The sequence below is a fragment of the Drosophila melanogaster genome, chromosome X (genome assembly GCF_000001215.4).
Source record: "Drosophila melanogaster chromosome X".
NCBI classification, from domain to species: Eukaryota; Metazoa; Arthropoda; class Insecta; order Diptera; family Drosophilidae; genus Drosophila; species Drosophila melanogaster.
This window is the reverse complement of record NC_004354.4, coordinates 15,946,460-15,973,343: the sequence shown is the minus strand read 5'-3', so window position 1 is coordinate 15,973,343 and position 26,884 is coordinate 15,946,460. Positions and strand designations below refer to the sequence as shown.

The window sequence follows — 26,884 nt, the reverse complement described above, 5'->3', positions numbered from 1 at the left end:
GGGCTTGGTTTGAGATATATTGGTATGGGATGGGATGGCCGGGATTGGGAATCTCCCAGTTGAGATTCCGGTGCTCTGCGACTGCGTCGTATTTGGCTGACTGAAGAATGGCTGGTCGACTGGGTTGGCTGCCTGGTTTGCCTCCGGTTGGAGGCAATCGTTTTTCGCCTGGCCAAAATCCTGCAGACGTGTTCGAGAGCTTTAGAACGTTGTTTGCAATTGCGGAAAGCGGTTAGCGAGGCACGAGACACGGCGATAGTTTTTAATAGAAGAAGCAGCAGCAGCAATAAAAAAATAAAATAAATTAATACAAAAAACACAAAAAACATACAAAAACCAAAAAAAAAAAAAAACAAACAAACAAACAAAACGAAATACGAAAGCAGCAGAAAAGAGTGCAGATGCAGGAAATAGCCGTATAGTTCGCAGCCAGCGGAGCAATAGTTTATTGAGGAATAATCCCCGAGTCGGCGCCCAAAAAGATCCAACAAATACCCCAGAAACACAACTGAACAACCAGCCCAGGCAAAAGTATATACATATATATATATATATATATATATATTAACAAAGAAATTCGTTTTCAAATCCCAACACACCGTGAACTTAGAATATATATATATACATACGCGTATATATATATGTATATATATATATATATGGAAAAAAGTAAAAGAAAAGAGGAAAAACGAAATGCCGAACGGGTGGGCAAAATGTGAAAACCCAACAAATAACTACTCAGAATCAAATGTTTGATATAGTAACGTAACGAAACGCAACGCAACGCAGCTCTAAAATCGGCTACTAAATCAGCACATTCAAATCAAATATGGAAAATACAAAAATAGAATAAATATATATATATGTCTATATATGTGCACATATATGCGTGTATATGTATATGCTGATGGCGTAAGGATGAAAAGATCATAAAATACATATTTTATGAAAATTTTTTGCATATTTTTTTTACTGTTTGGCCAAAATAACAAACTGAGTGTGTTCATAAAGCAGTACAATGTAAACTTAAAAGCAAACTTAAACGCAAAACGGATAACAAATAATTCATAACTACTCTCCAACTACTGTTTCAATGGATTCTGGTTTTGATTTTTTTCGAATTTCCCGAATTTCCATTGGTGAGTACCGCAATTACGTTTATGTATTTTATATCTATCAAAAATCGCTACACATCCCATGCATATATATATATATATATAGTATATTTCGGTATATGTACATGGCCTCAAGGATTCCAAACTCTGGCAGATGGAACTGAAATAGTTTGGCTAGCTGGATAGTTGGATTGCTTTATGGCCGTAATTATACGGGGGAGGGGAAAATGTATACTTGGTCCAAAACACACACCACATGCCCAACATACTTACTATTATTGCGAATATGGTCCAACTCCCGACTCTCGAGCGGAAATGAGGCGCGGCTGACTGCGCATGACCAATGAATAATAGCGATACAGAAATGCTTTTATCCCACACTTTGTATTCCAATGCATATCTGGATATCCTCTCTCCATCTCGACGTCTCACCGTCTCTCCATCTCGTCATCCCTTCTCTGTCCATGCCGCTCCATTGGCATGCGAAGGAATTTGGAATTTTTTTTTTTTTTTTTTTTTTGGCAAAAGGACTCTGGCAATTCGAAGTGTGTCAGGACATCATCGCCTTTTTCAGCGTCGCTTGCAATGGTGCGCTCCTCCACCAACGCCAACTGAAGACACATTTGTTCACAATTATTTGGGGGTCTGGGCATGCGTTGCCATTGACCCATCTAACCACCCGCAGTTGTGCACGGCAATTCAAATCTCAACGTGCCCCAGTGCTTTCGATTGTTTTTAAACAATTAAATCCACCGCATAATCCCATGCCAGCCAAACGAAACACGTAACCGGATTTGAGATGATGGCAAAGTGATTCCAGGATGATTCCCCCTGCTGAGTCCTTGAGTTTGTGAGTTCTCGTTTAATGGTTGGTTAACTCGTGAGAAATCTGCGCTGGCAGTAAAGTAAACAAGCAGCGGGCAATTTGTTTATCAATCAAAGAAATGGTGTCGGAATTCCGCATTCGCGAGTGTGACAACGCCCAAATGTTTGCTGATCCATAAAGGAGAAGAGCTCCGCGATTAGATCGCCCTACCTACCACCACGCATCCTTCGAAGCTCGAACTTCCCTATCGTTTGGTAGCACATTGACTCCAGATGGACTTATTGGGGGCACAAATCAAAACGCGGCAAAACAATGGGGCAAAGACACAGATTAGGTCAAATAACAATGCTGCTATACACACGAAGAAAAAGGAATGAACTTGTGAGGGAAACTAAAGATGAATGGTTTGAATACAATACAGTTTTCTTTGCATACATTTAACGGACTGAAAAAAATCTTTTAAAACTGGTTATGCTAGGGAAAACATTATTTTTTCATATCCTGTTAACAAACATTTGGTATTTGATTAGTTTCCGGAATCCTTGAATTTTTCTTCGAGTGGCAAACTTATGGCTCTGCACCAGATTAGAAGCCATGACCTACGATTTGATATAATCAATCAAGGCTTGACTTGTTGCCTGTTCAATAAATAGTCAGGATATTCAGAATTCACAACAGTTGAAATCATTTACAAAACGCGGCTTTGTATGAGTAAATCTTTTCTGCGTGTGTAAAACTACAAAATGCTGCCCAATGCTAGTGAGTCAGATACTGCCAAAAAAACTTGTCGGTATCATGGAGTGAGCCAACTTTTTGAGAAACATAATAATGAAAGTTTTGTCAAAACGAATAAATTGGGAAACACTATACGATGGAGCTTCAGCTTTCCGTGCTGTTGTTACTCCATTTGATCGGGAATAGTTTTAATCAAGTTTTAATTGGCAAAGTTGCACAATGAGTGCAATCATTAGTCAGCAGACAAAAAATTGTGTGGCTGGCAAGAGGAATAACTCATTTTATTGGCCCACAGATCCACATCCGCACACATGTCTGCAGTTCCCATCTTTGGAATGCCGTCTAGTCGGAGGCTGCGCATTCGGTCTTTGGAGAGCCAGCCAGCCAGCCAGTCAGCCAGCCAGCCGACGACCACGACTCTCGCGTCCTTAATTTTCATCCCTTTATTTATTTATTTTCCTGTCAGCTGCCGCTGTCTGGTGTGTCTGCCCAAGGTTTCTGTTTCGCATTCTGTTTCTGAATTTGAATCTGAATCTGAGACTGAATCTGAGACTGAATCTGAGACTGATTCTGAGTCCGTTTCGGCCGTGGACGCCCACGACAGCGAGGGAAATATGTGGCCATCCGGAGAATAGATTAACAGGATACACCAGTAGTTAGGGACCTCAGCTCATCTACTCATCTTCATCTTCATCGCCCCTTCATCATCATCATGGGGGCTCATCTCATCTTGGGGCTTTAAATTATGCGACTTGAGTTGTGTTTGTTGGTAAGATGTTGTCATATGTATGCGACCAGCCACTTGGCCTGGAGAAGTACTCATCAAGGTGCCCAAAAGTATGCCACAATGTATTTAAAATGTGCATTCTCAACTCTTCAAGTTCCTTATGCTTGGGAATTGCTTGGGTGGTGTGTTTCTGAAAAATGGTCCATATATTTGTAATATATCATCAGAGTTATTAAAGCACACGAAGAACTGTCTAAAAGTATGCTACAATTGTGCGCAATTATTATACTATACTATGTCTGTTGGTTTAAACTTAACTTATGAAGGTTTCTAAAACTTCTAAAAGTATAAATAGTTAAGTTAAAATATTTATATGTAAAGCATACCATTTTTTCTGCTACAAATATAAATTACCATGTTTATACAATACTTGCATATATTATTTATGCCATATTAGCTTAGCACTTTTGACCGGTTTTTAAACGAATGACATAAAATCATTTGCACTAATAATGTCATTGGCTGGTGAATAAACTTTGTTTGGATACAGCTTTCTATTGGTCGAAGTTGCTTGTTTATTACATTTTTAAAAGTATATAATTGGATTTAGCTGAAATTTCTTAGATAATTCAAACACTCTCGCTTGCCATACGCAAATTGTGATATGCATTCATCTTTTTAATGCAATTAAATGTTATGACAAAACTTTGAAAATAAGTTACTTCTCAGTTGTTGTTTTATAAATTGAAACCATTCTCGTTGTTATCCTTTTCGTTAGTCCTTTTACTCCTTGTAATTTTCCATGTGGGCCACTGTCGCCTCCTTTTGCGGCAATAAATTTACTCACTGCCTTTTCGCCGAAATGACCCAAATTTCAGGATGCCCTCCATATAAGGGAAAATTCAATAAATTATTGCTAAGCCTTTGGAAATTGTGCAGAACCTGTTGATTCTGCAGCCGCCGCAACTAAGCGCTTAATTAAATTTTAGTCGGAATTTTCACGTATATGTATACGCATTTGATATTTTGGAAACAGGCAAAGTCAAAAAAAAAAAAAAAAACTTATCATATATAATATTATTGCCAATAAGATACTATTTATATTACGTTTTATTGAAGTCGAGCACAATTTCAATATCCCTGGATTGCATAAGCTTATGTTTGAAACAAGTAATTTGAAACTGATTGCTTGCTGGGGCAAAAGAGAAATCACAGTAATTGCAGTAAAAGCAAACATTTAATTTGCACGAACGAACACTTAAACAAATTAGCTGACTACACTTAGAAAAACGTATGATACAAAACAAAAACATTACTCGAATATCATTTGAAGCTAAGTGTAAACTACATTTAAGAGAAATTGTCACAAATTATATATTTTTGAGAGCGATTCTAGCTTCGAGTTTCGCTCAGTGTATGCAATAACTGGCGTCAGCAGCGCAGCTTCCAATTTTCCCCTTTGATCCTATAAATTATGTTCGGTTCTGCTTTTTAGTCTCTGATTATCTTTCGGTGCATACGATTGCTGAATTCTGGACGGACGAGTGAATTTTCGGATAAATCCATCGGTGTGATTAAATAAACCATATAAGGTGCAACATCAGTTCTTTTTTTTCATGTGACTACTTCAAGAAGGTTAAGGCATCCAAAGCGGGCGAAGCCGATAAAAAAACAGTTGAGAAATATTCGAAATTAGTGTTGCTTTTTGGAATCTTGTTTGAATTTTTTTTAATTGATTCTTAATTCGATTGTTGCAACTACTCGGCGACATTCGAATCTGCATTACCATTAACAATCGCATTCGCAATCGTCTTTCTTACCTAATGAATATTAATTATTTAATAGGATTTTTCAGCTAATTGAATCTGCTTTCTACCATTTCTCTGTCACCGCTAAATGTCTGTCCTTGCCTAATTAGCGCAAATTAAAATTGTGGGCTGTGGCCTCGGAACGCTCTTCACTGTCCGGTGCCCAACATTCAGCATTTAGCATCCAACATTCCGCATTGAACATTCACATTCACACTCACATCCACATCCACATTCGCATTCGAATCCACACCCACATCAACACCCACATTCACATTCACCTTAGTGCCAACGTGGCTTCTCATTAGTTTCGCTTGGGCAATCCCCTAATGCACAGTTTCAAACAGATTTAACCTTAGCTCTATCTCAAAATCGTCGAAACTCTTTGATTCCTCAGTAGAAAGATATTTAGATACAGAATCCATAGATAGATCGAAAAAGTGATTGCTGCAGAGTGAAGCAAATCTAAAAAATGCATTAATCAAAAGATTCAAATTTTCATGATTTATAATACAAGTCAAGAGAGTCAAAAATGTGAAACTATGTGATTTAAATACAAGTATATAGATAATATTGCTAAAATTTGAAATCAGTGTTGTAAAATTCTTTAGTATGCAACAAAGCAAACGTTTTATCAACAAGGAGGAGACCGATATTTACAGTTAAAACATGGTGTTTTTAAACATCCTCTATATAAATACATTTTTAAGAACAATAACAAAATAAACTAAGTTGAAAATAAGTGAAATGTTGGATTTGGGAAAAAATTTGGGAAATGTACGTCTACTTTTGTGATTTAAGGAAACTATAAAGAACTATTTTTTGCTCTTTGGTAGAACAATCTTTTTAACTAACTATTACTCCCCCCGCTGATAATATACCCATTTTTATTCACATTACAGCACCAAAGGATATCGCTTGCTCATAACTTGGGGCGAATTTTGATGCATTTTAATCCAGCTACGGTTGTAATAAAGAGGCGTTTGCGGAAACGTTGCGAATAGTGAATATTAGATTGGAATTTGATATCATTGTCTTGTTTATTTCCCCGAGCTTCCTTGAGCCAAGCCAAGTCAGGTCGGTGCGCCGTGTGATGAATGCACAATCCCAGCCGAATCCATATGCCATTGAAAGCCTAGCCGCAGCCCCAGTCACGAACGCAAAACCACTGCCACAGACATCCAGCAGAACCCAGTTACCCAGCTCGATCCAAATGAGTATGATATTAAAACTGAAATTGAATTGGAGAATGTCTGGTTGAAGCGGTGGAGCGAATTCCCATTCTCGTTATGGTTTAGAACTGCAAATCAATTCAATATAGCACAGGATACAGCATACAGAATACAGAATACAGAATACAGGATACAGGATACAGCATACAGAATACAGATATAGATACTGAAATTGCTACTGATACTGAGATACTGATACTACTGGAGGGAAGTTAACTAATGCAAACATATAGTTTTAAGTACCATATGAAGGCAGTTTTCTATAAATTATTAACGCAAGGAATTAGGAGAGAAAACTAAGACTTAGAAGTGGGGCTGGATTCGACAACTTCACTTTTAATCACAATATTGCAGCCGCCGTCATGTGGATAAATATCGCCAATTTAATCCTCATCATTGCTCAGCTGTGCGTTTTCGTCACATCTGCAGGGGGTGAGTAAATTATTGAATTAATCATAACAACTTTATGGAATCCGAGTGTCCAATACATACATACATATATACATAAGTGAAATAGATTTACCAATCAACCGCATAAGTATTTAAATCATGCAAAACTCTCTCTCTGGTCCTCTGGCCGCTGCGATAAAACAATGTTTGAGCAGATTAATTAAATCATTGCAACATTATTTCATTCATTTCAAACGAAATTATTTGCTGCGCAAAAATAAAAAAAAATTGACATCAAGTTGAACATGACATTTTACAAATTGCTTTTGCTGCACAATTCACAAGCGATAATTGTTGCACAACTGAAATGCAATTTCATTTTATGCAGAATATTCATTGATTCATTAATTAAAACTAATTTGTTGTAATTGCGCAAGCGATTATTAATTAAATCTATGGCAATATTAAATTGTGGTTGCTGTAGAGTTTTAGAATTCCTACGCTTTACCGTGGCATACGAAATTCGGCAAAGCGTTTGGATTCTGAAACCCTACCGATCCATTATCATGTTAAAAAAAAACAATACAAACACTAATAGGTTAAGGCAATTATTGCATTAATGAAGTTTTAAGTGCTTTACGGCATCACCAAGTTGATTGCTTGCTTTCCTGTGCAAAATAAGAGGGGGCACATTTCCGGCCTTTTTGTCGCATAAATTAATGGAAATATCTGCTAGATAGATCGTGTTTATTCAAACAAGGCAGCAAATAATTTTCACTTTATTTCCAATTCACTTTAGATACCTTAATTAACTTAGCGAATCAATCAAAGAGCTAAATATATGAAAATTACCTTTTTGCAGAAGCAGATTACACACTAGATGATTCATTTTGGAATGAAGAAAGTCCTGTTGGTGAGTTCATCTTTAGTTCAACTAGCCGATTAAATTCCTATTTTAAATATGTGCCGCATTTCAGGAGAAGTGGAACGTTTACTTAAGGAGTACAGGCAAAATCAAGAGCTTGTCCGTCGAATTGGTGGTCACTATTACCAAATTATATATCCAGTACAGCTGCGCCATCACGAGAAGATGGGCATATCCACGCGCGAAGTCAGTCTCCCGAAGGTAAGAACGACCCTGTGGTGCGTTTCGTCACCACTCAAGTTTAACTACCTCTCTTCAAGTGAACTACAATACCAATACATATGTACATGATTAACCTTTCGATATTTCCAGCCGGGACAAAGACCTCGACCGCACGACGACAGTGGATTCAACAGGGGAAGAACAAAGGTATTAAAAAGGGATTATAAACTTACATAAACTCTGTAACTAATTGGCCTGCATTTATGTTGCTACTTATAGAAACACTTTCATCGCACATCGTTGCTGATTAAAGCATTTAACCACAAATTTCGCTTGGACTTGGAGCTCAATTCGTAAGCTCTCTTATATAAGATTAATTTAATTTACATTCAATGCATTAATGTGCTTGCATTGTGCTTCACAGACAACTTCTTTCGCCAAACATACAACAGAAACACTACCACGTGGGTGGATATCTTGTGGATGGAAATCGACATGTGAGTTAAGGTTTCAACAATTACAACTTTGTAGGGAATATATTTCTCATTTTGTGTGTTTTTGTACGACCGTTACACTACCTCTATATATACATCTCTCTGGCACCATTTAAAAAACTAAACTCTTTGCAGGATATCGAGCACTGCTACTATCATGGCACCGTAAAGGATTATCCCGGAGCCAGTGCAGCATTCCATACCTGCAACGGTGTAAGTGGCGTCATTCACATCGGTAACGAGACCTTTGTTATCCATCCCTTCTACGGCGGAGATCTGTCCGTAAGTAGACCACAAATGAAAAGTTGCACCCAGTTGGAGCATGTGGCAAATGCAATTATTTTCTCAATTTTCGCTCCAGAAACATCCACATGTCATCTTCGAGGCTCGCACAAAGGCGAACAAAGGTTGCGCCAACTCAGGCAATCTGGACTCATGGCGTCTATCCCGCCGCACCAAGCACTTGTCCGCCGGTGTTGCTGGCGTCGTGGAGGAGATCCTCCAGGCGGGAGTTGGCCGCAACAAGCGGGATGTGCGCGAGGCCACCAAATACATTGAGACGGCCATCATCGTTGACAAGGCAATGTTCGATAAGCGCAATGGCAGCACTCGTGCCGAGGTCATCCACGATGCCATTCAGGTGGCCAACATAGCCGATCTGGTTGGTAACCATCACGCGTTGCTATTAATAGCCATTGGTCAACAATTTAACATATATTTGCAGTACTTTCGCACGTTGAACACCCGCGTCTCGGTTGTCTACATTGAGACTTGGGGCAAAAACCAGGCGGTTATCGATGGCAGCAAGGATATCAGCAAGGCAATATCCAACTTTAATGACTACACCTCACGAAATCTGTTCCAAATCGAACGAGATACCACACAGCTGCTGACGTAAGATTGCATTTGCAAGATATAGATAGATCGACTCACATATTACATATATACTATATATACTATCTCTTTCAGTGGCGAAACATTCGCTGGCGGTGAGGCTGGCATGGCTGTTCCCGAAACTGTTTGTACGCCCCGTGCTGTGGGCATCAGCGTGGATGTGAATGTGTATGAGCCGCATCTTTTGGCCGGCACAATGGCCCACATGATTGGCCATAACATCGGCATGGGACACGACGACGGACGTAAGAATTATCTCATCAATATCTCGCTGCTCCCCACCAAACAGAACCTCATTTTCTTCCACCTTCTTTCTCGCCATTTTCGCCTTATTTTGCCTCTTTTGCCTTTTTTGCCATTTTTACCATTGATACCATTTATACCATTTTTTGCCGTAGGCGAGGAGTGCTTTTGCCGCGACTGGCACGGTTGCATCATGGCCCAGTCAATTGTCGGCCAGGAGAATGTCCAGCCATACAAATTTTCCGAGTGCAGTAAAAAAGATTACATTGACGCATTGCGGACTGGCCACGGACTGTGTTTGCTCAACAAGCCAAATGAGGTGAGGATTCAGCGGAAAATGGTTCAACTCGCAACCCGTTGGGAATTATAGAAACTTCTTCTTATGCTCAATTCCCTTTGTTTCTATCAATCATTGTGTATAGATTGAGTTACGACGAAATTGCGGCAACAAGGTGGTCGAGGAGGACGAGGAGTGCGACTGTGGAACTTTCGAGGAGTGCGCTCTGGATCAGTGCTGTGATGGCATAACGTGCAAGTTAAAGTCGGAGGCCCAGTGTGCCAGTGGTGCCTGCTGTGACCAATGTCGCGTAAGTTGTCGATTGTTTCTTCGATTTGTAACCAACCAATCTCATCGTTATATTTGCCCCCATTTCAGTTGCGGCCAAAGGATTACATTTGCCGTGACTCCAATAACGAGTGCGATCTGCCCGAGTACTGCGACGGCGAGATTGGACAATGTCCGTCGGATGTCTTCAAGAAGAACGGCTCACCATGCGGTCTAAGCAAGACTGGCATCTCAGGTTAGAGAGAGCTATAAATAGTACATATATGTGACTATATGTACTTTTTGTTTCTAGGTTACTGCTTTCAAGGCTATTGCCCCACGCTGAGTCTGCAATGTGAGGCAATTTGGGGTTATGGTGGCTCAGCTGCGGATCGTCAGTGTTATGAGCAATTCAATTCTAAAGGCTCAATTAACGGGCATTGCGGTCGAGATGCCAATGAGCACTACATTAAGTGCGAACCAGAGTAAGTGCATAGAGTATTCCAAGTATACTCGTAGAATCTAGTTTGATACAAATCAAGAAAAATCCCCTTGTGCAGTCAAAATATCTAAAGGTGATTCCTTTCCCACAGGAACGTCCAGTGTGGAACCCTGCAGTGCAAGGATGGGGAACGGCAGCCAGTCAACGATGGCATCGATCAGCTCTACTCGAGAACCATCATTTCGATCAAGGGCCAGGAATTTGAATGCAAGTGCGTAGCAATTGGCCAGCTGGCTGGAGGAGAGCAGGTGATGTTCGCATAGAGATAGTCTCACAATCGTTTGAGTATTCACAGGGCGACCAGCGGTCAAGTGGGTTCCAACAGTTATCCGGAGCACGGCCTGGTTAAGGACGGAACTCCGTGCGGTGATAATCTAATTTGCCTCAACCAGACGTGCGTCAGTCTCTTTCCCCACGTGGATCAGACCAAATGCCCGGCCAATTCACAGGGTCTAGAGTGCTCAGAACATGGCGTAAGTTCACAAAACAGTGTCATACTCTACTCTACTCTTATATGTAGTCATTAATTTTGGGCGCATGCATGAAGGTTAACTGTGTGATATTGTAGCATTACCCCGACTACACTTTGCTTCCCATCTACGCATTCCAGGTCTGCACCAATACGAATCGCTGTTTCTGCGACATGGGATGGGGCGGCAACGACTGCAGTTCTGTCGTGCTGCTCACAACAGCACTGCCAACCGAAGCACTGCCCACGCCGGAAAACACCATCAAGATGGAGAAGAAAGAAACCCCATATGGTAAGAAGTGACTATGGTGTTGAGTTCAGCTTCAGATGCTTGTATCTCACCTTGCGCCAGAGCTGGAAGAGACTTGTGAACATAATGTTGAAATCCATATCGAATGGAGCTGGTCTAAGCGAATCCAAACTATTCTATCCTAAGATCCTCAGTACTAGGGCTCTGCTTGAATCTGAAGTTACAGTAAAGCCAAAGCTATAAACTACCTACTGTTATGATATCAAGTATTCGATACTATCCTATTATGTTGGAATCGATTCAAGCAGGGCTCTTTTCCAATCCAACTATGTGTTGTTGAACAAGGTCAGTATCGCCTGGTTTAATGACGTTGGCAAACTCACAATTGAATAATTGGGTGCAATTCAGTTTTGTTACTTGTATGACAATGGTAGTCAGGTCAGGTCGGTGATTTGTCATTTCGACAGGGTAAGCCATTTAAAAAAAAACTAATATTAATTTGCAATAAAGAACTGTAGGTTAGGACACGTTAAAAAAAAAAATTATTTGAAACCCTCCATTAAATCACACTCAAGTTTGGCAATAATTTCAATTTGTTACATTTATTACTTATCTTTTCAAGTTTTTCTCCGACCTTACGATGCATTTTCGACTACTAATTCTAGTTATTAATTTCGTTACCTATAAACTTCCCTGCCTGCCTTCACTCCAGCGGGAGGTAACTTTGAAATAAGCTTTTTTTATACTCTCGCAGTCGTACAAAAAGAGAAGAAGCAAAGGATATATATTCAAATATCAACAAGATTTTATCTTTAAAGTCGTTAAGACTTTCCCTTAACATGAGATACCTTCTACTCACTTAAATAGTATACGTATAAAGTTCTAAAAACATTTGAATGCAATCTAGTTGTATATCCATATAAATGAGTAGCGCGTATCTCTAAAAATCCTACTTTCAGGACTTTCAAATGCTGTATGCAAACGGAAATAATCATTTATTTCTTAGTTTTTATTTTCGGAAAATGTTATAATGTTATTTAAAGCCGAAATACGAACAATGGCGGATATATATTTATATAATTTGATTGAAAATAAAACGCAACCACCATTTGCAGGCACCTCTGACCAAAATAGGATCAGCACATTAACCATGGTCATCATTTTAACAGTTATCGTCAAATGTGTCTTCATTAGTTTTGCAACACTGGCCGTTTGCTACAGGTAGAGTACCGAGCAAGTCAAGCTCTTCCTCTTATGAATTTAGCAACACTACAATCACCACACATAAGATTACACACACATTTAACATGCCAATACTTTTTTGTTCGATCTTCAACCTCAAGCTTACCAACTGTAAAGTCTGAAATATCTCTGAACTGAAATAAGGAACTTTTAGAAATATGTTTTCCTATCTGGATAATTAGTTCTTAATTCTTGACCGGAAAATGTATATTTTAAAGTTCAAAAAGTTTAGTGGTATGGCCTGTTTCTTCGAACATTTAGTCAACTTTTTGACCATTTCCAATACTTCCTTTCATAAGCTTTAATGAGGTGGCCATTTGAAATATACATTCTTCAAATACATTTTTCAACACTAACGAAACAGGCCGCTGTTTTGTGAAGTTCCGATAAGGGTACTCCTTCTTTTCGTACTCATGAAATGCTGTACATAAATCTTTGCCACATTCTATCTTATATTTAAACTTGGAGTTACAACATACACCACATACCAACATCAAACATTTTACTTTTTGACTGCCCTTTGGATTTAATCGCTGTGTGTAAAATATTCGTAGTGCTTTTATAAGTTTCGAAATTGTTCGTGCTTGTAATTTGTCGTCGTAATCTAAAAAATGTCTAATATTCATATTTTTTTTTTTTCGTATAATTTGGGTTCTTAATTCCATTATGGTTTCTATATTATTTATGACAATATGCATATAAGAACATATCCGCCAACATAAAATGAGAAACACAGCAAAGCATTCGAAATAAATTGAAAAGAAAAATTATTCTTTATGAATTTACTTACAAAAATTCAATTGCTAATTAAACCAGATGATTTGCAAGGTCATATTTTTTAGATTCTGATTTTTACTCACACCTCTCGTAGGCACACTCACCAGAACACATTAATCAGCCATCATTTATCGACTTACGCACACGATGTCAGAATGGGAAAATTAATAAACTTTAATATTTAAGGACGTTAAAATGCCAAAACGGTGAGCCAAAATTTTAAAAAGTAAAAAAAAATCAGGTATATCGACATACATAAATACCTGGTATGTGTGAAATGAAACTTGAAACTTTACATGCTAAGTTTTCGAATTTTTTATAAACCTATCATTTTACTGCACGAATTACTCGAAGTAATTGAAAATTAATCACAGCATAAAATCAAAAAGATACTCAATCAATCTATGTTTAGAGTAACTTTATGTAAAGAATTTGATGTAGACGTAACGCTTCGAGGGTATAAAAACCAAGCATTGCTTGCTTTTTCAACGTTACCTTCTTCTATTAAAGCAAAATGGATTTAGTATTTCAGTAAATACTTTTCCAAAAATATAATATTTCGTCAATATGTAACAAGAACATTTATGAAAAGGACTTAAACTTTCCTGGGAAGCCTCTATCAAAAACTTATGTATACAAAAGATAGTTTACTGCTTGCCACTGCTTGACAATATTCTCCACCTGCGCGAACCAGTTTTGAATCTGGGACCTCCGAAACGAAAATAACGTTTATAAATAATATGCGAAATGTTGGTTGTTAGTGGTAATTAGCACAAATCGATTACCATTGTCATAGAAAAGCGAACAAAAAGCAAAAAATTAAACTTACATTTAAGCAATTGTGAGAATCGTTTATCCGTTTTTTTGGCCATTTCAATAACTTTGGCAATCCAAAAGAATATTTCTCAATGAGAACACATACTACAACGTATGCATGTTATCGTTGTTATAAGTTTATGTTTTATATCTTTCATAATAGTTAAGAGAAAATTAATTGAACTAACTAAATCGGTACGAACAAAAGAAGCAAAACAAAATTCCAAAAAAAAAAAATTAAGTGAGATGCCTATTATATCTAATTTCCCCCCAAATGCAACAAAACTTTGTATTTCCTTGTTTTTTCGGCTGACTCACAACCCAACTGCAATAATGAAATGAATAACTACGATAACTTCGATAACGATATCGCCATCGATCAATTCGATACTCACCTGGCGCTATCGCAACGCAACCCAACTAAAAATGGTATCGTACTAATAATATGAAATCAAATCAAATGAAATCAAATCAAATCAAATCAAATGATCGAATTAAAATGTATTACTCCATTATACGAAACACACTCGAACGAAACTGCACACACAAATGAATACAATGGGGCACATAACGAAAAACTTGGCTGAAAATTCCTCGTATAGAGAACTACCACGGCTCAAATACAGTGTTCCTAGTCGGTGTTCTAATGTCAGTTGTAGGGTTCGTTTTTATAACATTCACCTTGATGGCATTGTGCTACAGGTCAGTTGTAGTACATAGAAACTTCTCCCTGTGTCTAAGGTTAGTTGAAAAGAAGTAATGAAAAAGCCAGCTTTAAATACAAATACAAATTACAACCACAAAAAGAACAAGCAAAAAAAAAAGTAACATAAAAATATATTTTTTAAAACTTCCAAAAAAAAAAAAAAGAAAAGAAACACTTGCAAATGCAAATATGAAAAAACTTTAGTAAATTTGTTTATTTTGTTTCGCATTTTGATAAATTTGTCTGTGTCGTTGCATTTAAACCATTGTCATTGTTCATTTTTGTTAAGCTTCATATCCAAAAAAAAAAATCCAAAACGTACTTTCTTCCACCGTGTAATATCTGAATTCCATTATCAGTAGCGTACGCTGGATTTACTTGAATATCTTATTGATTGTATTTCAGTAAATTGGTCCGTGTTTTGTTTCCAAAATACAAGAAATAAATTATTTACTCTTTGCTCAATAATCTGCGTACACAACTGCCTACCTCACACTTACCGCACATCTGTATACATCTTGCGATCTCATTGATTCTTACACTCATACAAACATTTTTCCAAATTTTAGAATTATTCCTTGAATTCAGACTCAAGATTTGAGGTCCTGCAAGAACTCTGTTTCCTTAAAACTAATTTCAAAGTAACCATTTTTTAATAACAAAACAATTATGTGGTTTTAAGGCGATTACAATAGTAAAATATTTTTTGAGGATTATAGTGATACAAATCGGCCTAACATAATATTGCTAATTTTTGTATATATCTAATAAATAACTTTTTTTGCGCTTTTACAAATTGTCCGATTTGAAAAACATAAATCTAAATTACATGGATATTATCAGGTTTTCTCAGGAATTTTACCCTAAACAGATATAAATTACTTAAAAACTTAAAGATGTACATATATAATATTAATAATATAATTATAACAAGGATTATTAGGATTATGTTATTACTAATGAATTTAAAAAAAACTTAAAAAATAATTAACAAAAAAAAAGTACGAAGATTGGTTACAATAAATATGTGACTCCTACTTTTGAGTTCATATTTTTGTTCAACGAAATGTGGAAAAGACTGAATAAGGATTAGATACATTAACAAATTGAGTAGTTACGATATTGGTTTCATATTTTTATCTAACATTTTTCATTAATTATACCTTTTAGTTAGTCACCGATTCTGGCTTTAAATTCTTATAGTTTTTGAGTCAATAGCACACAATTTGAAAGCGGCTATACAAAGGATTGCCATTTGTGTATGTTATCGTTGTCGTCAGTACGGCGGTGATCTCGTTGACGTTTTTCATTACTACTTTTGTTCAGTTTAGTCTGTCCAGCACTATAATCATGCCAAACTATATCCATATATGTATAATCAACAAGAAAAATAATGCTGTTGTTTCTGCCACCACCATTAAACATACCTGCAGTACGAAACCGATACCGAACCCGAATCAAAATCAGAATCAGAATCAGAACCAGAATCCGTAACCGAATCCGTATCCGAACCCGATACATGGGGCATATACGCCCCGTCGATTTAGATAGCTTCATACTATTATTAACTCTCGTAGACCCGAACCCAAACTATTGAGTATGTGAATATGTATTCGTATAGCTAACCCCGCTAACTTGCAGCCCAAAGCCAAGAGTAGATATATACAATATACATCCACGACCTTTGCCCATATATCCATAACAGTTATATGGGTACGTACATATATATATAGCCAAGCTACAAACAATATGGCTTGCGATCGAAGACGATCGATATCTTGACTTCTCTTTGCGCTTAGGGCCCAACATAGATGAAACTGACTTTGAGCTATGGTGGTGCTTTCTGCAGAGTAAGCCTCCTGTGTTCCGAAGAGCCGTCTTTATGAAAGCGAATACGAATACAATGTACACACATAAAGCATTTATGTTTTGTTTGTGTAATATGGTATCAACATTGGGATCAAAAACAACACGCACCGACATAGATACAAATACAGATACAGATACAGTTGCATATGCAGATACATATACAGATACAGATACATATAAAGATACAGATAAAGATACAGATACAGATGCAGATACAGATACAGATACAGTTGCATATGCAGATACAGATACAGATACAGATACAGATACAGATACAGATACAGATGCAGATACAGATACAGATACAGATACAGATGCAGATACAGATACAGATGCAGATACAGATACAGATACAGATACAGATACCGATACAGATACAGATACGAACACGATAATATTGAAACACGACAGGTACAGATTCAAATTGTAGAACAGATGCAACAGAAACAGATACAGATACAGATACAGATACTGTGGCCCAGCCCAATACCGATATGGAAACCGAATACACCCATATCTTACTACTGTCGCAATGCATTGAAATTGGATACACCCAGAGTACAAAATAACGTCATAGTAATCAGTAACCGCTACCGATCATACCCGGTTCAAACATTTCGAACATCCAAACTTCTCGTGCATGCCGAACAAAATGAAACACAACCGCTGAGAATGTATGTTTTGAGAATTTGCCGTGCGAAAAACGTCGGCGGCTTTTCAGTACATGAACAAAGCAATTACATTTCAATTTCAATTACAATTATTTACATTTCCAATCAAAATTATTTCCTTCCTTGGGACCTTCACTTAAAAGTTTGTGCCGCACTGTGCGTAGAGTTGCATGTGCCTTTTTATTGAATTTTCGTTACTAGTTTCTTTATCCATATACCATATACCGGATTTCGCATGCGAAACATCTGCTAATTTGCTGTCCTTACTTTCCTCGATATTTTCAATTAATCATAGTATTTTTTTTATTATTATTATTTACAAAAGAATCGTATTACGAACATCAAAGCTTCAATGCCTTTTCCTATCAACTTGGCGTGCATTTTACTTTGTCTATAGTTTTGAATGGCTTTCAACTTGTTTAAATATATATATATATACAATATTTAAGTGCCTTTGCATTGAAAATGTTAATAATGCAAATTGAATTTAGAGTAAAAGTCAATATAAGTCCGTGCTGCAAATGTCAAAAGAAACCCAAAAGATTGATGATTTTAGTAAATTTTAATTAGTGCAAAGGCATTTGCTCTTCGGTTTACTGAAGCCATGTAGTTTTTGTTTTATAACCATTTTAAGACCCTCTAAAAAATATGCATGTTTGGGTGTAAATATATATATTTTGAAAGACCAGGCGTATATCTGTGTGTTCATTTTTACAAAACATATATACAATTCATAACAAGAATCTTTATATTCAACCCAAAATGTTTATTCAAAATCTGTAAGCATTTGATTAATTAAGACTCTCATTGCAACATTTCGTTTCCAAACAACAATCAACAACAACATCAATATAATGATCCAACAAAACAAAAATCAACAAAAACCAAATTAAACCTATTCAAATCGGTATTTATCAAATCAAAATCGAATTCATAAAAAAAAAAATATCTTTTTGCAATCGAAACATATTTCAACGGGCCATTCAAAACACACGCATGCACACGCAATTATTTATGCAAATATAATTAAATAAAAATCCAAAAAAAAAAAACTAAATCGGGTGCATGCGTGTGTATGTGTGCACGTCGTTACCTCGTACTCTTCAAATAAACCATAAACATTGTTTATTTATTTACTAACCGAACCAAACTGAACCAACCCGAAACCAAACCAAAACCAAAAACCAAAACCGAAAACCAAAAACCAAAACCAAAACCAAAAACCAAAAAAAAAACATATACAAACCAACGAATTACCCATCCTGTCCCCATAATTACGAAACACTCTGACGTAAAATTGATTTTGCTGCATAATTCAATAAAATAAATACGATAACTGACTTCATATATCTGTAAAACACGCATAACCTTACGCCTTAAATTATTACACATACTATATACATTGGAGTGTATGCAAAATCTATAATATATATAACGCATATAAATGAATAAACAACGACAACAACTATACCGTGAATGTGGGTAACCCGATGGCCATATAGGCGAAAGACCACAACGCTCAAGTACGACCCGCCCTATTCGAAGAAGCCAATTGCCAAGAGCTACGGCGGAGCGGCAACGGCGCCCAATCATCATTCCGTGGAGGAGGTCTCCTTGGACGGATCCAGCAAGTTAGTCTATGCCAATCAGACTGGCTTCAGGTGTGTATCCTCAAAAGGACAACAATCACAATTGGGTTGTAAACGATGCAGCAGTCACTTGATCATGTGATAACTCGTTAACAGCCATCATATCTTGAAATTTCTATGATAAACGATGCATCAGCAAACTTGCAAGCTGAATGCATCGCTTACAAGATCTTTGATCTTTGATCTTTACTGCCAATATATATCATTGGGCTAAGATCTTCTTATTAAAGATTGTACCATTTGATAAAACTATTTGAAAGCTGCTGGCTGATTCATCGTTTAGCATCGCCGCAAGTAGCTCGGTTCCTCTTTACCAACCGATCTTATGATATGCCCCAATTTCATTATTATTATCCTTCACAGGGACAAGGGAATCCATGGACGACGCTACACGACATGTGGCGAGGACGATCAGTCACATGCAGGTTAATACATTATGTTTACAATTATTACATAACTTGTGCTTAGATTAGATTCACAAACAAAGTGGCTAAGGGGTGTCACCGAAACCTCTCAGATTCGAATTTCGACTAAAAGTCCCAAAACGGTGTCACAGAAATCGAAAATATAATATAATATACAATAATATATACAAATGCAATATATATTCCATTTAAAAATACAACTGTACAGATCTCTGAAACACCAAAGGATTTTTAAGAGGTTTTCTATTTCTCTTGAGATTTCAGTGAAATCCCTGATTTTGACTTTTTTGTAATCGTATTTTAGGGGAGGTTCTCGTTCTATGGCCTCGAAAAGTTTTCATTTTCCAAAAAACAATATTCTAAATCTTGTAGGGGACACATTAGGTATTAAAGCAACATTTCTTACACATATTCATGGAAATTAGGGATAACATCAGTTCTTGCACATGATACAGTGAACGGGAATTTCCCCCCTAAAAACTAAGTAATCGTATATTAATGAAAGAACGGTTTGCAATAAATTTGTGTTCCTTTGTGTTTCCCGCTTAACAGTTTAGATGCCTTCCATGTTAACGAGCTAAATTTGAATAGACTAACTCTTGATTAATCGTTTAATGCTTGTACTCTTCAGAGCTTCTATTATTGCAGTTACTGTTTGACATTAATACTCTATTGAATAGCAATCATAAGTTTATTTTCAGCAAACATATATGTTGTTTATCTATACATACGTACACATTCCCAGCAAGCTTCTTATGCCCTTTTTAAGCGACCCGAGTTTTCATCTTTGTTTTTGTCGGAGCTTTAGTGAGAAAAATTAGTCAACTATTTGTGGGCTTCCTCAAGAATCTTAAGCTTAATTCAATTCATTCTATATGTATAATCTTTGTCAAAGAGGTTTTTAAAAACCCTTCCGACCCTATTGTATTTATATATGGGATCAGAATCAACATCCAAGTCGATCTTGTTAAGTATCTTATTGAAATTATCTAAAAAGGGCTGAAAAGCATTGTCTACATATCTTTTGTGTTGGCATTTTAATACCCTGTTTTGATATTTACGTTAATAAAGATATAATTATAGTAACTTTAACATTATTCAAAGGGCATTTTATTTATTTACTTTATGTTCTTTTGATGTCAACGGAACACAACCCATCGAAAGCTTATGTTCAATAATTACTTTTTAAATATTACTTTGAAGAATATGTACAAAGTACATAATAACTTTTCCGACCCTTCTTTATGTACATATATATATTCTTGATCAGCATCTGTCCGTATAAAAACCAGCCTGTTCGTCCGTATAAACGCCGAAAGCTAGGCAACAAAGTATGAAAGTGTTAGGATTTCAAATGTTAATATCACTGTTTGTTTTTTAAAGATATTATAAAATTATAGTTTTAAAGAAAACTAGTAGCTTTTGATCAGTATTATTGTTTACCCCCTTTTCAATTCTGAAAAATAGTTACCCAAAGCATATTTGACCTATTTTTATGTAACTTTGCATCGACTCGCATGATAATGGTGATCAGTAATATATAAACTTAATAGGGTTTACTACAACGAACACGCACACAACACACACACACACACACACACAATTGACCAAGAATCGGGAATCTTTTTGCAAAGCGACAAAGACTATTCACAAGTATAAACTAATTGCTCTATGGAAATTGCATAAGAAATTAGCCAAACGAACAGAGTTCAAGTGAATAACTACAATACATACAATATGTACATGTGTAGGTACACATTTCTTGTGCAAATTAAGTATACGTACGTATATACACATAAGACAAACCCACTATAATCGCTGTTTTGCAGTCACGCGCCTATTCTCTACCTGAAAAATTTGTACTATATTCCCTTTACATGCACATTGGAACTAAATACTAACGACAAACCTAATGCATTATTATTGGCTGCCACAGAGAAGGGTATATTAAAGAAGCACGGCTACGGTCTGGTGCACGGTGAGCAGCTAAAAGACAAATGGGGCGATGACAATCAGTCCGATAACCTCGAGCTTATTACCCAAGACGGCACCCTGGCGTCGACGAGCGGCGGTGCGGCTGCCTCCGAGGTGGAGCGGACGCTTAAATCCCTTAATGGGTATCATGAGGACATTTTGGAGGCGCTACGGAATGCGGCCACGCATCGGGGAACCGGAACCGGAAACACGCCCGTCGGCAGCGGCAGCCTGAGCGAGGAGATGCTGCGCAAGACGCTGCAGGACTGCAACAATTCCCAGCTGGGCTATTCGGCGGAGCAGTACAAGCGTAACATTGGTTCCAAGTCCAGTTCGCGTGAGAACATCTGCGACAATGCCGCCGTCCATGCGATCATCCTCGATGGCAGCGGCGGCGGACTCGGCGGCATGGGACTGGGCTCGAGCGTGGGAGCCGGCGGCGGATCGACATCCATGTCGGGTGGCATGCCGGGCCATGGCGGCACCATGCTGCACCATCATCGATCCCAGCATCAATTGCATCAGCCGTCGACGGTGGCGCTGCAGCCGCAGCAGCTGGATGACGATGATGCACCGTCGACGGGACCACTGCGTATACGCAATCTGGAGGACCTGATCAGGCAGCTAGAGCACCACTCGTCCCGTCACATGAGTCCCAGCGGATCCGAGGATATACGAATGTCGGAAACAGAGGCCGATCGACACTATAGATTAGAAAGTTCCGCGGCTTGTAGTGAGTCATCTCAAGGGTTAGTGTTATTTTCTGCTTCAGAACTTAATCACCGTAAACCTCTTTAAGTATTGGCACCGAGTCAGTCAGACACCCGAAAAGCCTGTCCTGTTCTCTTCTCTTCTCTTCTGTTCTGTTCTGTCTTGTCTCGTCCTGTCTTGTATTGTCTTGTCCTTGTCTTGTCCTTGTCTCGTCCACATCAAACAATCGATCGAACCAATCGAACTAATCGAGCAATCGAGATATTAAAATATCGAGAAATCGCACATTCGCTTTAAACACACTTCAACATATAAAATGACTAACTGCTGTGACTATGAATATATAATTCATAATTTCTTAGATGTTTTTAACACCTACTATCTGTATTGCGCTTTGTAACATGGTAATGAACGTAGGCAGTGAACAGTTGCTTCCCATTAACCAACCGTATTCTTAATAGTCAACGCGTTTTAAGTTTCCAATAGTCAATCTATGTGATACCAAAATTTCCAATTTACCCACTACTAAACTAAATCGTAGAGCAAGTGATTAATAACCCAATATAATATATTCGATGGCTTGAGAGTATCTCCACATGTTCATACAAACAACTAACCGAAGACTAAAGCCTCATATACTCATCAAAAAGCATATATAAACCACTCATGATGTTATTTTAAAATCGAAAACTACTGACCTAACCTACTACCATTAAGGCATGAAAGCCACTGCTTGTTTGTAACTGCAGTATATTAAAATGTAATTCAAGCCAATGCCAATTTATATTCGCATTTCTTGCAGGCTTCAGGCTGGAATACCTTGTGTGATAAAGGTTGGTTGCCCCTCTAACTAGCTAACTTATGTAACTTACTACCATCTTGATCTTGTGATCTTATTTCTTAAGGGTCTTGACTTCACATCGTTTTCCTATTTACTATTACGTAATCACTTGCACATCTCTTTTTAAACAACAACAACAACAACGACAACAACTAAAACAACAACAACAACAACAACAATTTGCATTGTAATAGATGCGTTTGACATTGCTCTTAAGTTCTCCTCATGGCTATCGGTCTCTGTTTTGGTCTCGGTTTCAGGCTCAGTCCAAATCTCGTTTGCCTATCGTTTCTACATAGCAGAACCATAATAATTCAATAAATTTCCAAAAAAAAAAAAAAAAAAAAAAAAAAAAAAAAAAAAAAAATCCCAAGTCCCAAGTCCGAAAAGCAGCAAATCCATAAACTCCCATGCCACTGAATAATTTGATTATTTGCTTGCCTTTTTTTTCTTATCCTTATCGCCTATAGCTCCAATCAGCAAATACCACAATCTCAGAAAACCGCTACAATTCATGCGTCTTACAGCAGAAGCTGTCGTCCCCGTTCCGATGAGGAGTCCCGATTCACATTCGGTGGACGCTACCGACAGCCGGCATCATCTGGACGCCATGCGCCGCACCAGTCGCACTCACCCCACGCATTCGGACATCATACGCACCACTCCCATGCCCATGGACATGCCACGCACGGTCCACACTCGTCCCATCACTCATCGCACACCCATTTGCAGCAGGAGGACGAGGGCATCTACGAGACCGCTGACCACCACGAACGCCAGGTGGTCGACGCTCGACTCGACTGCCACGAGACACCAGATAGCGAGAGGTAGGTTTGAGTCACTATTACTGTCTCTTGGTTCCATTGCCAGGCCATAATCCACTATCCTGACCACGTAAACGATGCAGCCAGCTGAGCGATCACATATTTGATATGATATGATATGATAAGATATAATATATAATGTTCAGAGAACCCTTCAGTTCAGGAGCTCTTCCATTTGAACCAAGACGATCTGCTGCTGATGCATCGTTTATTACCAGCTCAGCAGTTTGTAGCATTTGATTTATGCCCACATATGATGATCCTCCACACCCACAGTTTCCCCAACCCAATTGGCCTGTAACTTCTAGTTTATGGATAGTTTCCCATTGATTGATTGTTTAGATGTGTAATTCAAATTGAATAGCTCGATTGAGAACTAGACGTAGCATGTGACCATACCATTTATCCATCTAGACCAATTCCAATTCCGATTCCGATTCCAATCCCAATCCGAATCCGCTTCCTCGATGGCCCCCGTTTGATTTCTTACCATGTGCCGTTGTTCCTGCTACGATTATTATTTTCTAGTGATGACTTTATTCAAGCTCAACAACAGTTAGCCCGGTGGGCGAGTGAGGATGTGGTATCCGTCGTGGTATTGGACCAGCCGCCATCCGGTACAATGTCGGATTCCCAACCATACATCGACGTCGGACCCATTTCGGGGGCTATAGCTCAGCAGCAGCATCCGCATCAGCAGCAGCAGCAGCAGCAGCAGCAGCAGCATCCGCATCAGCACCACGGCGATCATCATCAATCCTCCGCAGCGGCAGCGGGATCGGGATCGGGAGTGGCAGCGGCGACATCGGTGGCCAACAGTTCTATAATGGCTTTGCCAATCGTCCCAAATGGTATAAGTGTAAGTCAGAGGGACTACTATCCATCCCCGCCCTCAACGGAAACGGAAAGCAGTGGAAGTGTTATCCAGCCGCCCATTCGTCGCGGTTTGCAATCGGCGGCAGCAGCAGCAGCGGCGGCAGACACGGCGGCACTAAGTCAGCATCAGCAGCAATTGCAGCTCCTTCAGCTGCCAATTTATCAGCAGCATCCGCATCAGCATCATCATCCGCAGCAATCAGGCGATACCAGCAGCAGCAACAACAGTCAGTCCGAACAAATCATCGAGAATGGCTGCTACCCGGAATATAAGCATTGATATTGTTATCTATATGATAGAGAAGATCATCCTCATGGTCCATATGATCCATGCGATCCATGCGATCCATGCGGTCCATACTGCATCAGAAATCGCGCATAGATCAACAATCAGCCACGCCCACTCCACTCACATGTGCCCGGAGCCAGCGCGCAGCTAGCTTTCTCTCTAAATAAATGAAATTTGTATCGACCTTTATGATTACTTTAGCATAGTTACCAATACGTTGCTCGTGTATAAGCACATAAATAAATGAATTTAGCCCTAAGTAGTTAAGTAAATAAATGTAAATGTGAAGACAGCAGACAAAAACCAAAACAAAACAAACTAGTTAACGTAAAATGGAGCGGAGTAAAAGTTAGCACACAAATTGAAGCGAGATGGAAATGGGAAACTGGAAAATGGGAAAATGGAAAATGGAAAATGGGAAAATGGAAATGAATATGGAAAAACAAACTTAACAAGCAACAAAAATGTGTATTCTTATGTGTGAGTGGTAAATAAATAGCCATACTTTATTCATAGATTAATAACAATTATTAAGTGAGTGCATCCCAATTTATATTCATAATCGTATAATGATACGTATAATGATGAGAGACAACAAAAACCGAAAAATGAAAGCAAAAGCTAACCAAAACCAAAACCGAAAACAACAGCAACCGCATTAACGAAATAAATAATTAAAAATTGGGAAATATTTACATATTTTTTGCATACCTCGGACCAAGCAATGGAATGCCAATGTTCGAGTAGGAAAATCTTTCAAAAAAAATAAAATAAAATACAAAACAAACCAAAAAACAAAAAACAATGACCGTAAACAGAAAACCACAAAAAAGAATAAATAACAAAACCAAAAAGACAAAAATAAAAATAAACACAAAACGCAGCTGTAAATATGAAAATTAATATTTATGCTAGTTAGTAAATTATACGATCCTTTGCTGGACGTGTAGAGAACTTGAACATTTCGATGGTCACGGATAAGCGGCAGGAAAAATACAATTGTGCACTGGGCCCAGCCCGGGCTTTAAAAAACCCCCTTATTGGGGCAATCTTACACCGACTGATAGAAAATTTTGGGCTATATTGCCAGTTCTCGTTCAATAATCTTAAAAAATGGAAAAAACCAAAAAACCAAAAAACCAAAAAACGAAAAAAAAAACCAAATGGAATGAATAACAAAAACGCTATATACATAAAAAATAATTAAAGTAATTCAAGAAAACGTGAAAACATGAAAGCGGAGAAAAAATAAATCGGAAATATTAATATCTGTATGGTTAAAGTATGAATATGATCAACATAAAGTTAAGGACAATGCTAATGTTAATTTATCGGTTTTGAAACATCAGTAATATATCGTATTGTACCGTAAATTAAGCCATTTAGAATGAAACGTACGAATTAAAATTATTTTCCAGCTTTACAACATCCATTTGTCTTCATTAGGGTGACCAGGGCTTTCTTCTATGCTGAGTTTAAAAATATTTCGCAGCAATGATTCCCAGAATCGCACGTCGATTCCAACCATTGTTGGACCACTGCATCCGTTTCTCATCTCCTTCGCTACTTGTCAAATGTCTCTGAAAACCAGGATCACAAATATATAAGGTAATATACATAAGGTAAAAAGTAACTTTCAGAAATAGAGCACTAGCTGAGTAAAGGGTATCTGATAGACGGGGAACTCGACTATAGCATTCTCTCTTGTTAATATTGATTTATTAATCAACTATATCCTAATTTAAAAGAGGCATTAAAGAAATTTAAAAAAATATATATACATATGTATATAGTATCTTGTTTAAGTGCTGGATAATAAGTAGGCGATATTTTAACATTGTTCCTATGCAATACTATTTTTAATTAGTCAATGATTTGAACTTTGATCTTCTTCAATA

General features: G+C 37.8%; 1 protein-coding gene and 1 non-coding gene across 9 annotated transcripts, besides 1 other annotated feature; both read left to right on the top strand.

The window, feature by feature from the left end:
- The first annotated feature begins 184 nt into the window (after positions 1 to 184).
- Positions 185 to 26,408, top strand: mmd (mind-meld). 8 transcript variants are annotated; one of them, NM_001258776.2, is made up of 26 exons: positions 185 to 231; positions 1,015 to 1,139; positions 6,114 to 6,875; positions 7,696 to 7,746; positions 7,811 to 7,959; positions 8,071 to 8,127; positions 8,200 to 8,273; positions 8,345 to 8,417; positions 8,550 to 8,696; positions 8,776 to 9,075; positions 9,139 to 9,308; positions 9,384 to 9,553; positions 9,707 to 9,870; positions 9,974 to 10,138; positions 10,207 to 10,351; positions 10,409 to 10,580; positions 10,689 to 10,808; positions 10,893 to 11,070; positions 11,208 to 11,358; positions 14,754 to 14,853; positions 18,900 to 19,058; positions 19,410 to 19,471; positions 21,408 to 22,194; positions 22,959 to 22,989; positions 23,525 to 23,824; positions 24,350 to 26,408. In NM_001258776.2, exons 3-25 carry the CDS (start codon positions 6,806 to 6,808, stop codon positions 23,549 to 23,551), a joined length of 3,522 nt encoding a protein of 1,173 aa, NP_001245705.1. In that variant the 5' UTR covers positions 185 to 231; positions 1,015 to 1,139; positions 6,114 to 6,805; the 3' UTR covers positions 23,552 to 23,824; positions 24,350 to 26,408. The 8 variants fall into 8 exon arrangements, with proteins under 8 accessions (NP_001245705.1, NP_001259591.1, NP_001259590.1 ...); NM_001272662.2 differs by lacking the exons at positions 185 to 231; positions 22,959 to 22,989 and adding an exon at positions 277 to 531 and having other exon boundaries at positions 14,754 to 14,892; positions 23,528 to 23,824; positions 24,367 to 26,408; NM_001272661.2 differs by lacking the exons at positions 185 to 231; positions 14,754 to 14,853; positions 22,959 to 22,989 and adding exons at positions 277 to 531; positions 12,432 to 12,537 and having other exon boundaries at positions 23,528 to 23,824.
- mir-927 (mir-927 stem loop) lies at positions 7,306 to 7,397 on the top strand. The gene has a single exon (NR_047818.1). It is a non-coding gene; the product is annotated as a mir-927 precursor RNA (primary transcript).
- Positions 26,409 to 26,634: 226 nt separating the features above from the next.
- Positions 26,635 to 26,702: a mobile genetic element.
- The last annotated feature ends 182 nt before the right edge of the window (positions 26,703 to 26,884 follow it).